The 14,700-nt window shown below is 36.6% G+C and overlaps 1 protein-coding gene and 1 long non-coding RNA gene across 2 annotated transcripts in view; one reads left to right on the top strand and one right to left on the bottom strand.

The window, feature by feature from the left end:
- The window catches only part of CFAP54 (cilia and flagella associated protein 54), a 301,093-nt gene that overhangs the window by 29,212 nt on the left and 257,181 nt on the right, over window positions 1-14,700 (top strand). The window contains exons 9-12 of the mRNA XM_027594798.2: window positions 4,112-4,310; window positions 10,592-10,773; window positions 10,856-11,021; window positions 11,952-12,037. Coding sequence (XP_027450599.2) covers window positions 4,112-4,310; window positions 10,592-10,773; window positions 10,856-11,021; window positions 11,952-12,037 — 633 coding nt within the window. The remainder of the gene's footprint in view (window positions 1-4,111; window positions 4,311-10,591; window positions 10,774-10,855; window positions 11,022-11,951; window positions 12,038-14,700) is intronic.
- Window positions 1-14,700, bottom strand: part of LOC113922649 — a 101,663-nt gene that overhangs the window by 47,737 nt on the left and 39,226 nt on the right. The window lies entirely within an intron of this gene.

Genomic DNA, 14,700 nt, shown 5'->3' with positions numbered 1-14,700 from the left:
GACTATGGTATGTTGGCTGCTGAGCCCAGAGGTGCATTTCATACATCCTTTTAAAATCATATCCCTTACTGACCAATGGTGGATAATCAGTGGGGGTGGGGACTTGCCCAATCATAGGTAATTCTTTGGATGAGCTGTGGAACTGCCTGCATCTGGTATTGTTTTTTTTTTTGTTTGTTTGTTTTAAATTTATTTGACAGAGAGACACAGAGAGAGAAGGAACACAAGCAGGGGGAGTGGGAGAGGGAGAAGCAGGCCCCCCGCGGAGCAGGGAGCCCGATGCGGGGCTCGATCCCAGGACTCTGGGACCATGACCTGAGCCGAAGGCAGACGCTTAACGACTGAGCCACCCAGGCGCCCCCGCATCTGGTATTGTTGAGTAGTAACGCTCTATAGCATTTGTAAGAGAGCAAGGGGTAGGTATTTTTTTTTCTGGCTAGCAATTTTTTTTCTCTGAGCAAACCAAATTTAAGTATCCAAAGCTGCAAGACTGTCATTAATTAGCATATTATTATGCTTTATAATCATCCTTCAATAAAAATTAAATATATTTCCAAAGAGAAGCATTTCAAATTCCATATAACATTACATTAAAAACACATCTATTTCTGGTTTCCTTTAAGATAATTGTCTTATAGAGGGGCGCCTGGGTGGCTCAGTCATTAAGTGTCTGCCTTCGGCTCAGGTCCTGGTCCCAGGGTCCTGGGATCGAGCCCCACATTGGGCTCCCTGATCGGCAGGAAGCCTGCTTCTCCCTCTCCCGCTCCCCCTGCTTGTGTTCCCTCCCTCACTGCGTCTCTCTCTATCAAATAAATAAAATCTTAAAAAAAAAAAGATAATTATCTTATGGAAAAGTCTGGTGGTATATCTTTTTAGAAAAAAGTTATAATTGTTTAGTTGGTAGTTTCTATAGGGAATAGTCATCATACCCTTTTTATAAAGTCATAGTATATTACCTTGACATACTTTGCAGAATGTTCTGCTTTATATGTATGAAATAATTTTATTATGTGTCTGCAAAAGAAAATAATTTCAATACGCGTTAAATCTATTTTATAAAACATTTCTGAATTTGTAAATCCGTTGTAAACTCACGGTTAATCAGTTTGACTTTCAAAGGATTCCTTTAAAGGACTACTAATCCATACTCCTAATGACTGACTGTTTAGTGATTCATTCAATAAATATTTTTAAACTACGTGCTATATGAACAAGATAGGAGTTACATTCTAGTGGAGAAATTACACAATAAATAAGTATAGTAATTATAGTTTGTGATAAGTATTAAGAAGGAAATAATGAGGGGCACCTGGGTGGCTCAGTCGTTAAGCATCTGCCTTCAGCTCAGGTCAGGATCCCAGGGTCCTGGGATCGAGCCCTGCATCGGGCTCCCTGCTCGGCGGGAAGCCTGCTTCTCCCTCTCCCACTCCCCCTGCTTGTGTTCCCTCTCTCGCTGTGTCTCTCTCTGTCAAATAAATAAAAAAAAAAGGAAATAATGGTAGAGATTAAATGAATTACATGTAAAGCCCTTAGAATGTTTCTGGCATGCAGTAGGTCCTTAGGAATATTAGCTATTACTATTATTTATTTTTATTCATTCATTTAACAGAATGTATTAAATGCCTACCATGGTTACATGTATGGTGGAATATAGAAGAGCAAAGTCACAGTTCTGTCTTTTTGAATGGCCTTGGACTAATGAGCAGGATTTGAGTGGATAGGGACGGGAGGATAAAGCGTTCTAAGTACAGGACAAGGGCACAATGATAGCTTGGACGCAGGAGCAAACAAAGTTTACTGGGGGACAGTGAGAAATTAAGCTTGACTGGGCTAGGTATATTATGTTGGAGATTAATATAATACATCTCATGGAGTAGATGTCATACAAACCATAGTATTTAGAAGTTGCACATACTATCTGGATCATGTCATTTAGCTTCTCATCCATCCGGATGTTTTTAAAGGTGGTTTAACATGCTCTATGCAGTATTTGTACCATAACTGGTCAAATATTTTTATTACTATTTAAAATTTTAGTTGTTTCCAGTTCTTTGTTATTCTAAATATTGAAATAATCAACAGATTCAATGTGCTATTTTTTTTTATTTCCTGTGGACAAAGTTCAAGGTGTAGGATTTGAATCAAAGGATACAAGCACTTTTATTTCTCCTGATATATATTCCCAAATTGATTTCTGAAATAGCTATGCAAGGTACAGCCTGCAGGTACCAATTTCACTACAAGTTGTTATCATTTTGCTATTATTTTTTAAAAAAGATTTTTATTTATTTGAGAGAGAGAGCGAGCACGTGGTGGGAGGGGCAGGAGAGAGGGAGAGAGAGAATCTAGGGCAGACTCTGCGCTGAGTGCAGAGCCCGACCTGGGGCTCAATCCCACGACCCCGAGATCATGAGCTCAGCCTAAATCGAGTCAGATGCTTAACTGACTGAGCCACCCAGGCATCCCTCTTTATTTTTTAAATAATTCCGTTTTATAAAATGGCTTGTCATTTTAACTATTTCTTTGATCCAACTTTCCCTTATATTTGTGTTTACTCTTTTTATTTCCTTCTGTGAATTTTATCTTCCACAGTTTTTGACCATTTATCTACTAGAGATTTTAATTTTTAAAATATACTTAAATGAACTCGTTTTTGTAGACATTAATAATTTGCTTGTCATGCTTGGCAACCCATTGTTTTTTTATTGCCTTAAATCTTTTTTATAGCTCTTTTAAATATTTATATTTTAAAATGTTTTACTTGGTATTCATCTACAGCTCTGATAAATATTCTATTTCACTTTTTGCTAGTTTTTCTCTGGTATTTCTAAAAACAATTTAACTATAATCTTTGGTTTTTATAATTTCATTTTGAATACTTCTAATTATTAGAAAGTTTATTATGCTTTTAAGTATAATGTTTTAAAAGCTCTGTTTTAACCTACAGTAAAATTCTTAGAAGAAACCCTTACCTCTGTTTGTAAAAGGCTAGGGCATGAAGTTCAAGTTCATTGAGGTTTTTAACCTATCAGTTAACCTATGGATTGAAAAGTCATAGAAGCTAATGAGTAGAGAAGTTGATGTTTGGGGAGAAATAGTCCAAGGCAGTTTTAACCCTGTTTATGTTTTTCTGTCTTTCTGACTTTGCCCCAAGAAGAGGAGAGAAGCAGGGGAAATATGGGGGACATGATGGGTATCTTGTAACTGGACATGGATTCTAAAAAAGCTGACCAGAGCTGCTTCTCTTACTTACCGGTAACCTAAATACAGAGAACAGATCAGTTGTCAGAATAGTGTAGAGGCAAGTCATAGGCAGGAGGGGAAATCATTAAGCAGAGTGGCTGGGAATTCATACAGGGCTCATAAAAGTCATTAGCATATTGCTATACAGCTGGTCAATTCTTCTTTCATTAACTACCACAAGACCAGCTATTTATACTGTGAAATATTCTTTCAAATTTGGGTTTAAGGACCTTCTGCATTAGAATTTCCTGTGGTGCTTATGAAAAGTGCCCCATCTAGACCCACTGAATCTCAAGATTTGGTCTGTGAATCTATAAAGCACTCCTGAAGGGCGCCTGGGTGGCTCAGATGGTTGAGTCTGCCTTCGGCTCAGGTCATGATCCCGGGGTCCTGGGATTGAGTCCTGCATCGGGCTCCGTGCTCCTTGGGAAGCCTGCTTCTCCCTCTGCCTCTCTCTCATGAATAAATAAATAAAATCTTAAAAAAAAAAAAGCACTCCTGAGAGATTCCTAGGCAACCAAAGTTTGAGTATCAGTTCCTGAAGGCTGTAATTAAGGTAACACAAAGCATATGGAGATTGATGTTGCCCCAATAAAAAGACAGTAATAGCCTTTTAATGCTGCCTTGGAAACATGAACATAAAGAAATAGCAGTCTTTGACGTAATGGTGTTATGACATAAACTTTAATGGAGTCTGGAGAAACACCTCAAAAATGAACACCATAAAAGTAGCCAGCTCAATGATAGGCCAGCCACTCTTAGCATTAGTGAAGCATGCCTTACTTCTCTTTGCTTATAATATTAAACATTGTAGAACTTTAAAGAAGTGGACTGTGGTTTTTTGTTTTTGTTTTTGTTTTTATTCCAGTTGCCGTGGCCACGTACCATCACAGAGCGGCTGTTGGATGAGATGTTTGACAGCACCGCATCCCGGTTTCTGGCTGTCTTAGAAGCTCTTTCTGATTCAAATAGGCGCACACTACAAACTGGACCTATTGTTACAGATGAAGTAGAAGTTCGTGATGTTGTCTCAGAACTGTTTATGGCAGGAAAAGAACTTTTAATAAGTAAATAGTTTGTTAAAATAATATATTATGGTAGAACATGAAAAACAAAAATTTTATTATGGTATTCCACATATAAGAAACTGATACCCAATTTTTTTTATCTTAAATTCAGCAATCTTGTTAAACTCAACTGATAATTTAAATAATTTATGAGATTTTCTTTTGGATTTGCTTAGGTATATTATCATCTTACCTGTGAATAATGACTATTGTATTTCTTTCTTTCCAATTCTTAATCTTTTAATTTCTTCTTTCTTGCATTTCTTGGCTTATTGCACTGGATAGGATCTCTAATAAAACATGAAATGGAAGTGGTGATAGCAGATATCCTTGTCTCATTTATGATCTCACATGGAAAGCTTTTGACATTTTACCATTAATTTTGATGTTTGCTGAAGGATTTTTTTAGATACCTTTTCTCCATATTAAGGAAGTTTCTTTTATTCTTGGTTTGCTGAGTTTTGTTTGTTTGTTTTTAATTCTGAATAGTTGTTGAATTTCATCAAAAGTCTTTCCTGGATTTATTGAGTTGATTGAGTGGATTTCTAGTTTATTTCTATTAATGTGGTAAATTACATTGATTGCTTATCTAATTTTTAACCACCCTGTATTTTTGGAATAAGTCTAATGTGGAGGTGAGGATTATCCTTTTGATATATTATTTGATTTTGTTTGCTAATGTTTATTGTATTGCTTCTCTGTTCATGAGACAGATTTTCCTTTCTTGTAATGTCCTTTTTAGGTTTTGCTTTCAAGGTCATATTGACCTCATATAAAGAGTTGAGAAGTGCACTCTCTTGCTGTCTTATCTGAAAGATTTTGTGTCAGATTGATGTTATTTCTTCCTGCGTGTTCGATCGAATTTACTGGAATTTTCTTTGTGGAAAGGTTTTTAACTATGGATTAAAAATTTCTCATAGATATAAAATGATTTATGCTTTCTTTTCATTAAAAAAATCTATCAGTTTGGTAAATAGGACTTGAGAAAATTATATTTTTTGATCCAGTATTTTCAAATTTTCATAAAATTATTTATAATATCTCATTATGATCTTCTTAATCTTCTTTATAAGATCTGTAGGTGTCTGGGCTCCTCTTTTTCATACCTAGTAGTGGTCAGCTTGCCTTTTTCTCTCATTTCATCAGTTTCCTCAGGAGTCTGCCAATTTCATTAGTCTTTTTCCATGAGCAATATTTGTGTCTATCCTCTCTATTACAAACAAATATTGTATATTTGTTTTCCATATTATTAGTTTCTGTTCTTTATTATTTCTCTTATTCTACTATCTTGGGTTTACTTTGCTGATTTTTAAAAAATTTATTGACTTGGAAGCTTAGATCATTGATTTTTTAGGATTTATCCTTATTTAACATATGCATATTAAGGCATTTGTCTCTAAATGCAACTGCAGCTATGTACCTGAAGTTTTGATTTATACCTTCATTATCATTTAGTTAAGAATATTTTCAAATTCCCATTGTGCTTTTTTTTTTTTTGATACCGTGCCATGAGTCAAAAAACATGGAGATATGCTAATTGTTTTTTTTTGTATTGATCTCTAGCTTACTTATATTGTGGCCAGAAAGCATATTCTATTTGATATTCTTTGAAGCTGTTGAAATTGTTGAGATGTGGTTTATGGCCTAACTTGTCAATTTTGGTAAATAGTCTGTATATACTTGGAAAGACTCTATGTTCTTTCATTGTGGGGTACATTGCTTTATATATATGTTGATTAGGTGAAGTTTGTAAATCATGTAGTTAAGTCTTCTCTATTCCTACTGATGTTTTTGGTCTGCTTGTTTTGTAAATTGCTGAAAGAGAACATCATCTGCTATGCATTTCTTTTGGTGTGGAATTGATACAGCATAGGGTATGTGTGTGTTTTGCTGTAGCGGATACTGGTTTCCAAAATGATTTATTTATTTAATTTTTTTTGGTACCAATTATACCACCAGCAGCATTTTATGAGAGTTCTAATTGCTCCAAATTTGGACACTTAGATTTCTTTGTCTTTTTCATTTGTCCATTCTGGTGTGAATTCAGCAAATTCAGTAGTATTATGGATTTAATGTGCATTTCTCTGATGACTAATGAAGTTGGGCACTTTTTCATGTATTTCTTCACCATTTGGATATCCTATTTTGCAAAGTGCCTATTCAGATTTGTTGGAGGAGGTCATCAAGAGGATATGACTACCAGTTAATTCTTGAGCTGGACCCAGGCATTTGGAGGCTCCTTAAACTCCCCATCTCCCACCCCACCCTGTCCTTGGTGTGTATGTCCTACCTACTATTCTTGTACTAGCAGTGGTTTCAAGGATGTAGCCTTATGAGAGTAAGGTGTTGTTGAGACCAGGTGGATGGTATACGTGACTGAGCCCAGTTAAATCTTCTGGGGAAACTGTATAGACAAGCCTTATATATAAATTCCTTTGCTTTATTAAAATTACCACCTACCAATCTGGAGTAGTTTGCCTCTTTTTCAGTCTCTCCTTGCCCTCTGTGGAAGGGGGCCATTTTGTGAACCATCTTTTGCCCATTTTTCTATTGGGCTATTTGTTTTTTTCTTATTGGTTTGTCAGAATTCTTTATAGATTCTGGATATAAGTTCTTTGTTGAATATGTATATATTGCAAATATCTTTTCCCACTTGGTGGCTTGCCTTTTCATTCTCTTAATTATAGCTGTTAAGGAACAGGAATTCTTAATTTTAATGTAGTCCAGTCTATCAGTATAGCCTTTATAGTTAACCATTTTTGCATCATGTTTAAGAAATCTCTGTACTGTAATGTCATAAAGATATAGTCCAGTGTTTCCTTCTAGAAGCTTTAGGTCTCAATTTTGTTTTTGTTGGTATGAGGTAGAGATCAAGATTTATTTATTTCCATATAACATCTAGTTGACACAACACCATTTATTGAAGAGACCTTCCTTTCCGCATTGACTGTAGTATCCTTTTGCCATAAACGAGGTGACTATACATGTGCTTTTTTACTCAGTATAATTACTTTGAGACGTATCCAAGTTGTGTGCATTAATAGTTCACTTCTTAGAATTGCTGAGGAGTAGCCCATGGTATGGATGTATCACAGTTTGTCTGACTGTTTACCTGTTGAAGGACATTTGAGTTCTTTCCAGTTTTTGGCTCTTAGGGTACAGCTATTATGAACATTTGAGTACAGTTCTTTGTGTGCACATGTGTTTTCATTTCTCTGGGATAAATGCTCAAGAGTATAATTGCTGGGTAAGTGTGTATGTTGTTTTGTGGAAAATTGCCATACTGTCTTTCAGGTTGACTGTACCATTTCACATTCCCACTCACAATGTATGAGAGATCCAGTTTTATAACATCCTCAACAGTATTTGGTGTTATCACTATTTCTTTTAGCCATTCTGAGAGGTGTATAGTGCTATTTCATTGTGGCTTTTCCCTAATGGGTAATGATGCTGAACATCTTTTCATATATTTATTTTCCACCTTCATATTCTCTTTCCCTTTAGTGTCTTTTGCCAGTTTTCTAATCGAATTGCTTATTTTTTCTATTGAATTTTGAGAATTCTTTGTATATTCTAGATACAAGTCCTGGTCATTGTTTTTTAAGATAGGGAATACACTATTAAGCCTTTTCCTTCATCTTTCCCATTTTTCACTACTTCTTTCTAAATTCATTTCTTTTTGCTCAAATACAAACTCTAAGAACTTTGAAATAGTTTAGCTAGATATAATATTTTGCTTAGAAGTTTGTTTCTTTTTGAATTTTAAAGACATTTCTCCATAGTCTTTTTTTTTTTTTAAGATTTTATTTATTTATTTGACAGAGAGAGACACAGCGAGAGAGGGAACACAAGCAGGGGGAATGGGAGAGGGAGAAGCAGACTTCGAGCCCGATGTGGGGCTCGATCCCAGAACCCTGGGATCATGACCTGAGCCGAAGGCGGATGCTTAACGACTGAGCCACCCAGGCGCCCCTCACCATAGTCTTTTATATGGTATTGAGAAGTCTCTCAACAGTTTTTTTTTTTTTTTTTTAAGATTTTATTTATTTATTTGACAGAGAGAGACAGCAAGAGCAGGAACACAAGCAGGGGGAGTGGGAGAGGGAGAAGCAGGCTCTCCGCTGAGCAGGGAGCCTGATGCGGGGCTTGATCCGGGGACCCTAGAATCATGACCTGAGCCGAAGGCAGTTGCTTAACCAACTGAGCCACCCAGGCGCCCATCTCTCAACAGTTTAAACCTTGTTGTTTTACAGATTTAGCTTTGACAGTGTCCTTTCCTGTGATGTTCTTACATTTCGTTATATTCGGTCTAGGGGTAGGTTTGGTAATACAGGAGGTACTTTGAGGTCTTACATCTTTCTTTCATTTTTTATCTTACTTCTTTGTTTCTTCCCCTTATGTTTACTTTTTAAAAAAATTCTCGGGGCACCTAGATGGCTGAGTCAGTTAGGCATCTGACTCTTGGTTTTGGCTCAGGTCATGATTTCATGGATTGTGAGATTGAGCCCTGTGCTGGCTCTGTGCTCAGCAGGGAGTTTGCTTGAAGATTCTCTCCCTCTGCACATCCCCGTTCTCTGTTAAATAAATACATAAATATTTTAAAAAAGTTCTCTGAGGCGGGGCACCTGGGTGGCTCAGTTGGCTAAGTGTCTGCCTTCAGCTCAGGTCATGATCCTCGATAGAGCCCCACGTTGGTTTCCCTGCTCAGTGGCGAGCCTGCTTCTCCCTCTCCCTCTGCCATACTCCTGCTTGTGCTCTCTCTCTCTCTCAAATAAATACATGAAATCTTAAAAAATAATTCTCTGAGGGCCCTCATAGCAGATGTTAACACGTCCACTCTCCATTATCTTATTTAATTATTTTAATCTCTTTATTCCTTTCTGTTGCCTTCTGGGAAGCTTCCTCAGTTCAACTTTCCAGGTCACTAATTTGTTCTTTGGTTCTTGCTATTCTATTCCATTCATCTATTGAATTCTTTGTTTCAACAATAAAGTAATTTATACCTAGTCTCTGTTTGATTCTTTTTCACAGCAGTTTATTCTCGCTTCATGTTTCTAAAATCCTCTATTTCCTTGAGAGAATACTTATTAAGCTTAAGTGTTTACTCTTTTCTATTTTTCTGCTTCCTCTGGTAAAAAATGTTTTCATTAGTGGTCTTTGTTTCAAAGTGTTTGTGTTTTTAACTTTATTTTTTCATGAGCTTACCCTGTTGCTTTGGAGCAGTCACCTGACTTGTCCACAACACCTGGAAAGAGAGGTGAAAGCCTAGACCTTAGCATGTGTACTTTCAAGTGAGTTTAGGGTATGTGTGTGTACATGTGCATGCCCATCTGCAGGAAGGGAGTTTCTCTGCTACAGTTTGGGCTCATCTCTTCTCCATGAAGAAAACGATCTCAGATGAGGTTTCCTCTACCCACACTTGAAAATTTACCCTCACCTGTACCCATCCTTTCCACTGTCTCTCTTTAAAATGGATGGGGTGTTCCTTCTCTTCCTTTTGAAGTCTTTTAGCCTAATCTTTCCAAACTGTCCCTTTATCCCATGTCCTCTTTCAGCTCCTTCCCTGTATTTCTTCCTCTTGTTATAGTCAGGAATTGTCTGTTTCCACCGTTCTAAATTCTTTCCTTCTTACTTATACAGTCTTCAGCCCTCTGTCCTCAGCCCTCTACGGAAAATGTCATGGACAACTTCCTTTTTGTTCAATCCAAGGGTCCCTTCTCAGTGCTTTTCTTCCTTTACACTCTAGTATTTGTTACTGTTGAATACTCCTTTCTAAACACTCTTCTTTGCAGCCTTTTCTCCCTCTACCCTTCTCTTACGTGTTGGGGGTCGTAATTCTCCTGTCCTAGGCAGCTGTACATTGCCCATGGCTGCTTCTGTTGTTTACTATGGATATATAATGATGACTCTAAAGCTGTATCCCTATTATAGACCTGTTTCCTGAGCTTTCAGTTTGTAATATCTAGCTACCTATTTGACTAGTTAACTCTTGCTAATTCTCTGTGTTTGGGATTCCATGTTCCTTTCTCTGGCTGGACGACCTTGACCACTCTCCTACCTCAAACCCATGTTCGATGCCCTTCTTATTTGTCCCCACAGCACCCTGTATTTCCCTTCTAAGATTTCTTGTTTCCTCATTAGAGTATAAGCTCTGTAAAGGTAGGGATTGTATTTGCTTCTTTTCCATTGTTTCTCTTGTGCCTAGCAGTATCTGTTAGTTAATATTTAGTAAATATTTCTTTGCATGAGTGACATTCAAACCTCTCTTTTTTCTTTTCTAGTGTCAAATACTGGTGCAGATGGAATGCTTGATTTTCCACAAACATCTCTTTTGCAACTTACTGTAAAAGGAAAAAATGTTATTTCTATAGATGCCGCTGTGAAATTTGTAAAGTTAGCTTTTACTTATGAGGAATGGAGTTTATTTGAATCTTTAGCTGGGCAGCTTATTGATTTTCTCCAGGTAACATATACAAAACCAGTAATTTGTTTTTATTTTGTTAAGATGGCTTGAATTATTAACTTGTGGGATATACTTCTCTTAGAGGCAGGATGATCCAGAGTCAAAGAAAGCAGAAAAGGATTTAATTCTTCTTGTTGCAATAGAACCTTTAATCAATGTAAAGAGAAACAAAGGTTTGGTCTTTCCCATGGAAAATTACAAAGAAGGACAATCAGCTCAAATTTATGTTAAGAAAATTGCTTTTCATGGTGAGTATTTATTTGCCTTTTTGAAAACTTAAAATTTCATCTGATAAAATATACTCTCTAGGCAAAGTGAGAAAGAATGTTCAAGGCAGAGGAAACAGGACATGCAAAGACCAAGTGCTTGGTTGTTGAAGGAATGACAAGGAGGCACATGTGGCTAGCGTGCGCTGGTAGTGCTGGTGGAATTTGAGAATGTGGTAGGAAATGTAGGCAGAGAAATAGCTGGGTGCCAGATCCTGTAGGCTCCTAGACCTTGTAAGGATGCTGGGTTTTATTCTATGTGATGATTTTGAGGAGGTGAGTAAGGTTCTACTTAGCTGCTACCTTGTTGGTAAGTGAGAGACCAGCACGGCAGTAAATCAAAAGCTATCAGTTCCCTTTAGCAAGGGAAGATTTGGTGGTCTCCCATCTTTTTTCAGTAGGGGCAGTTTTTCATTCCAGCATTTTAAGTCTTAAAAGTTATTGTACATATAACTGGAAATCTGCAACCTCTAATTTTAGACTGACAAGAATGATTTAATCCCTAATCTTTTTTTATGTTTTATAATGTTATTAAGGCATTTTCTGGCTGTTCAATTGCAGTAAATAATTTGTACCAAGCAATGATACATATATTTTTTCTAGTGGTTTCTGAATAGATATTTTTGTTATTTTTATTTCAACTGCCATATTTTACATGTGTTTTAATATTATAAGCCTTTTCAATTCTATTCTGTATGTAGTTGGCATACAGATCACAGATTAATGATAATAGTCTATTTTAATTGCATTAGAGCCCACTTAGATTAGTTTTCATATAGAAATATCTTAGTGACATGATATTTGTCCAGATACCATTTATGTCATTTTGTAGAATTTTTGCTTCTATGCCTTTTCTATTTGAAATTTTGTAATTGATTTTTTTGTTTCATTTTTCTCCTCTTTATGAATTAGATTCTTGTTTGAAGACTTACGGATATTCAGAAGACATTTTCCATTTGGCAGCAACCTTGTACTCTTGTGTCTGTGCTTCTCCCCAGGTGAAATTAATTGCTTTTTTGAAGACTTTGTAATAGTGTTGAAGGAGGTTATTATACCTAATTTAAAGCCAGATTTAAAATATCACGGGAATTGCACCTTGCCAAAATTCTGTATTGTTTAATCATTAAATAAGAGGTTGAGTCATAGTCTGACTTCTGATTTTAAGTCTGTTTTGATAATAACTCTTTTTGTTCCTTTTTGGAAAATTCCTATGCTAGCTATATTCCTAATAATGAAGGAAATGAAGCAGTCATTTCAATTAGAGTTAACATTCTTAATGAAATACCGCTTTCCAGTCCATGAATACGGCGCTTAGTTATTATTTAGAGTCACTTTGTACCCAATGGCCATTAGAGATGATGATTTGTGAGTATGAATGTTTAAGTAACTAGAACAGCACTGGTGGTTAAAACTGAATTCCAGGGATCCCCAGGGCTTTGCCAAAGTTCCCTCAGGAGTTCAGCTTTGGGTATAACACCCTAACCTGTTTTTATTAGTTTTATATACAATTGTTGAGATAGAATTTCATTTGAAAATTTGGCTTTACTATTCTAAAGAAAATTTGAAAACCACAATGATAGAGCATTGTATTAACTTTTGTTCAGGGAAGTGAAACCACAGTAAGGGACTTGAGAAGTTCCACTGGTAAAATGTTTTTTATTTCTTCTGGGTTTATTAAATACTTGTGACACGTATTTAATTTTTGTAAGAAAGGTATTTGAGAGCAAATATAATGATTATAGTAGGAGAGCTAAACAAAAAATTCTTTTTTTTTGTTTCAAGTTTTTATTTAAATTCTAGTTAGTTAACATATAGTATAATATTGGTTTCTGGACTAGAATTTAGTGATTCATCACTTACAGATAACACCCAGCGTTCATCACAAGTGCCCTCCTTAATACCCATCACCTGTTTAGCCCATCCCCCACACTCCTCCCCTCCATCAACCCTCAGTTTGCTCTCCATAGTTGAGACTCTCTTATGATTTGTCTCCCTCTCTCCTTTTTTTCCCCTTCTTTCCCCTATTTTCATCTGTTTTGTTTCCTAAATTCCATAGATAAGTGAAGTCATGTGGTATTTGTCTTTCTCTGATTGACTTATTTCACTTAGCATAATACACCTCACTCTATCCATGTCATTGCAAATGGCAAGGTTTCCTTTTTTGTGGCTAAGTAATATTCCATTGTGTGTGTGTGTGTGTGTGTGTGTGTGTGTGTGTGTGTGTGTGTGTGTGTGTATATATATATATATATATATATATACCACATCTTCTTTATCCATTCATTTGTTGATGGACATTTGGGCCCTCTCCATAGTTTGGCTATTGTTGATAATGCTGCTGTAAACATTAGGGTGCATGTGCCCCTTAGAATCAGTATTTTTTTATCCTTTGGGGTAAGTACCTAGTAGTGCAATTGCTGGGTCATAGGGTAGCTCTATTTTTAATATTTGAGGAACCTCCATACTGTTTTCCAGAGTGGCTGTACCAGCTTGCCTTCCCACCAGCAGTGTAAGAGGGTTCTTTCTCTGCATCCTTGCCAACATCTGTTGTTTCAGTGTTGTTAATTTTGGCCATTCTGACTGGTGTGAGGTAGTGTCTGACTGTGGTTTTTATTTATATGTCCCTGATGTTGAGTGATGAGTGATGTTGAGCATCTTTCATGTATCTGTTAGTCATTTGAATGTCTTCTTTGGAAAAATGTCTATTCATGTCTTCTGTCCATATCTTAACTGGATTATTTGTTTTTTGGGGTTAAACCAAAAAATTCTAATCAAGGCTGAAAAGGGCAAGGATTTTTTTTTTTTTTTTTTTTTTACAAATAAGTATTTTAATGATGAACTTAGGACAAGTTTTCCAAGAATAATATTTTCATTGAGGTATAGTTCCAGAAGCTAGTAATGATCATGAGCTATTAGCAGTCTAGGAATCAGATGTAGTTATGTTCCAAATCTACCAAGATGTCCAATTGTCATCCTTAGACTTGTTTTTTCAAGGCCTAGTAGACAAGATTTCCTCTTGAGGATCTCTGTTCTTGAGTTCAGTTGCTAAATCCAGGTATAAAGGACCAATTGGGGAAACTGAGGACAAGAAGATTAAACATTCTTTAGAGGAAAGGATAGGGTGTGATGGGTTGCTCATGTCCCTTCTATGTCCAACCCAATACAGAGAGCTTTTCTGCTGTTCCTGAAGCTGGTCCCATTTCTGTCCTGTGCCCATGCTCCTGGCCACCTTTGAGGTTCATCATAAGCAATCAATACCTATGAGCTTTGATTTTGTTTATTTTCATAATTTATTTAATAATCTAAATTTTATTTTATTTTTTAAAGATTTTATTTATTTGACAGAGAGAGAGAGAACAAGTAGGCAGAGAGGCAGGCAGAGGGAGAGGGAGAAGCAGACTTCCCGCTGAGCAGGGAGCCTGATGCGGGACTCGATCCCAGGACTCTGGGATCATGACCTGAGCCGAAGGCAGCCGCTTAACGACTGAGCCACCCAGGCACCCAATAATCTAAATTTTAAAAGATTAGTTCAGAAGCATTGACATATCTTTTTTTTTAAAAAGATTTTATTTATTTATTTGAGAGAGAGAGAATGAGAGATAGAGAGCACGAGAGGGAAGAGGGTCAGAGGGAGAAGCAGACTCCCTGCCGAGCAGGAGCC

This window comes from Zalophus californianus, chromosome 9 (assembly GCF_009762305.2).
Source record: "Zalophus californianus isolate mZalCal1 chromosome 9, mZalCal1.pri.v2, whole genome shotgun sequence".
In the NCBI taxonomy this organism is placed as follows: Eukaryota; Metazoa; Chordata; class Mammalia; order Carnivora; family Otariidae; genus Zalophus; species Zalophus californianus.
Note: the sequence above shows the minus strand (reverse complement) of the source record. Positions and strands in the feature narration are given on the sequence as shown.